A 3,378-nucleotide genomic window follows, 5' to 3' on the forward strand; every position below is an offset into this window, starting at 1 on the left:
TATTTCCATGTTTAAAATATTAAGTAATAGAATATTAAAATTCATATAAAATGAAAAAATTTTTGATATTTTTTATTATACTTTTTATATATAAATATAATAAATCAGTATATACATTTTGTAGGGAATCTAATTATAATGATTAATATCTTATGTACATATTTCTCTTCATATTTTTTTTTAGTATATACTTTTAAATTTTTTAAACTGTTCAACAATGTGTAGATTGTCTGTATAATATCATATCTTATATCATATCTTAATCATTTTACAATTTTATTAAGTACTGTAAGTCATATAATTATATTTAAAAATTTTTAAATTTGTATTTTTTTTTAAGATTTAATATCAAATATTTCTATTTTAGGGTTACATCAACATATACTACACCTACTTTAGGTGTACCAAATGCTGTTACAGCAAGTACATATCCTCAAATGCTTGGTTTAAGTGAACAAGTACAAGCCCTGATGCCATCACCTACTTCTGTATCTACATTGTTGCATCCACAAAGGCATACACCATCCGTACATAATACATCTCATACAAAATATCCACCACCATTAATACCAGTTAATGGTAGTAATAACAGTACCAGGTATAAAATTATTCATTTTATTTTTTAAAATATATTTTTAATAAAAATTGATTTAATGTAAAAGAGATAAATAAATAATATTTTATTATTATATTAAAGTATTTATTTTTAGGGATTCAAGAGGTAGAAAACCACTAATTCCAATATCAGAGTCACATGTATCAACCTGTCAAGTTCAACCTTATCAAATTCAAAAAGCACTTGTAGAAGACAAAATGGTACCTTGTATTAATTTCAAACCATATATATATTCTGAATTATTGATGACACTTAATGACTTTGTCGCTCAGTATTTTCCTGCTTGTGACATTAATAGTTGCCGACAAGTCCTTACAGATGTTTTGCATATAGATTTGTATCAAGGAAATAGGTAAGAAAATGTTATTTTCTGCATATAGAATCTTTTCAGCCTTAAAAAGAATGTTATAAATATATTTTTTTTTATTTATTCTATAATATATATATTATTATATAATACTTTAAATAATATAAATGTTTTCTAAAATATTTCTTTTTAAAGGCTTCAAATGAAGATGTTAATGGAAGCAGGAAAATGTTCATCTTTAAATGAAGAACTACCACTAATACAAGTAAAAAATATAATGAAATATATGCCCCAATTGAAATATATGTTTAATAGAGGTGGTGAAATGGTGATGCCTGCACCTGCACATTCCTCCGAAGAACATCCTGCCAAAAAGCGTCAACGCACCAGCTAGGACTGGCTACAGCCTTACTGGCCTACTTATGATTATTATCATTCGGCATTTTGAAAAAGCCGATTACTTTGACTCATATGTAATAACTCAGCATTATTAAATGCTTGAGAAAATTGGATTAATCTGTTTTGACATCATGTGTCAGAAAGAATGCACATAACCGAAGATTACCTTTTATTACAAGGAATCTGTGACATACTGTGAGCTATTTCTTTCTCCAAAGTGTATCTATTGACAAGAATATGCTTGTAAATAAAACTGAGATGTATAAAACTAATGCACAGTTGGCAATTTAGATATGCTTTTATATATTAAGATTATTAACACTTTTCTTTAAGATTTCGTTTATAACTAGAAGTTGTTGAACGAAAAGCAAGCAAAAACCATAAATACTGTAATTATCAAGATCATTCCTCTCTTTTTTTTCTTCATTTTACTTTTCTACCTCTGCTATAGAGTATACTATTGTCTTATGTATACTATTTCTTTATAAATAAAATGAGTTTTAATCTTAATGTGATTCGGAGAAAGAAAGTGCTGCTGTGCGATAATTCATTAACAAAACCGAAATGCTACTATGGGTTGTTTAAAATTTACCTATAGAACATGATAAACGGATATCAAAATTTGGCATTTGTATTATATTTAAAGAGACGAAGGTAATGCTTCTTCAAGTTCCTAGCTATTACTAATATGTATCCTGATAATTGCTGAAAAATAATTTAAAACTGTTACTAATTCTCAACAATGGTTTAATATAAATTGTGACGTAAGTTCAGCAAAACTTACTAATGTAAAAATATTCTAAGTTTTGAATGTTGAAATCTCTATTTTCTAAAGTTCACTTGTCAAAAACACCGTAAACAGTGATGCAAGATTGAGATATTATCAGTGTGTAAATATCTAAGTCAATAAAAGAACTGCAATTTAGAATATTATTAAAATATATGACACGTATTAACAGTCAATGAAATACGTAATACCAGTGTTTATGAAGGCTTTATAATTGTTTCAAATGTGAGTACAATCATTCAAAAAATGTAATTGATTTTATTTTATTTTTAATAAAACCAACATTATTATTAGTAAAGTATTGTTAATTATATAGAAGATTATGTAAAAAAAAATATAAATTTAAATTAAACTATAAAAAGAAATTGTCTTATTTCTTTATACAAGCAGTTTTCATATTTATTATTTGTTAAAATATATTTCATAAAGTGAATATAAAATGTAACATAATTTAATTTATATAAAGAAGTGATATCAGCTTGCAAGTACTTAAAAAAAAAAAACAAAAAAAAAAAAATAGTTGGCAAAATTGACAAAGCACCTGAGATAGTCTTCCGTTTTAATAATATGAAAGAAAATAATTTATGTTTATTTGTAAATGATTTTTTATTTGTTTAAATAAATAAAAAGTAACACAATATTGTAATTAAGAAAAATAAATTCATGTGTATTCATATGTTAAGCGTATAAGTACGCTAATCTTAATTGATCCTGTTCTCGAAAAAAGAGGCTTAAATTAGTATTACTGACTGATTAATTTTCATATTCGCTATTACTATTACATGAAACAGAAAAAACTAAATATATATACGCAAAAATATGTATATGTAAAAAAATAATTCTAAGGATAAATTAATATTGACCATCCATCATGGATTTTCCATATAAAAAAAAGGCTTAGGCATCCTGTTACGGTGGAAATGGTATATTTTGTTATTTATTAATTATATTTAGTCATATCACAATTTCAAAGATTCTATTGCCATTAAAAAGACTATGTACCATAGACTGGTGTCTACTTTTTTCTAATATTAATGAAATAAAGAAAATAACACAAGAAATTCATACATAAAAAGTATTTAATTAAAAAAAATCTGTACAATAATAAATGTGAAGTAATAATACTATATTTATTATTTAGATTTTATAATTTGTCAGATGTTCATTTTTATATTTTCATAAAGAAATTTAGAAAAAAAAAAATACAAACATTTATATCATTTAAATTTTAATTTCAAGCACATGTGTATATAAGATATTGTAGATATT

At 24.3% G+C, this 3,378-nt stretch overlaps 1 protein-coding gene across 4 annotated transcripts in view; it reads left to right on the plus strand.

Moving 5' to 3' along the window:
- LOC102674607 overlaps positions 1–3,144 on the plus strand; it is a 16,601-nt gene extending 13,457 nt beyond the window's left edge. For all 4 annotated transcript variants that reach the window (XM_006613168.2, XM_006613170.2, XM_006613167.2 and 1 more), the window contains 3 exons: positions 368–598; positions 711–968; positions 1,119–3,144. In XM_006613168.2, the coding sequence (XP_006613231.1) occupies positions 368–598; positions 711–968; positions 1,119–1,317 (688 nt within the window). In that variant the 3' untranslated portion in view covers positions 1,318–3,144. The remainder of the gene's footprint in view (positions 1–367; positions 599–710; positions 969–1,118) is intronic.
- The last annotated feature ends 234 nt before the right edge of the window (positions 3,145–3,378 follow it).

The sequence above is a fragment of the Apis dorsata genome, unplaced genomic scaffold, assembly GCF_000469605.1.
Source record: "Apis dorsata unplaced genomic scaffold, Apis dorsata 1.3 scaffold_135, whole genome shotgun sequence".
Classification (NCBI taxonomy): domain Eukaryota; kingdom Metazoa; phylum Arthropoda; class Insecta; order Hymenoptera; family Apidae; genus Apis; species Apis dorsata.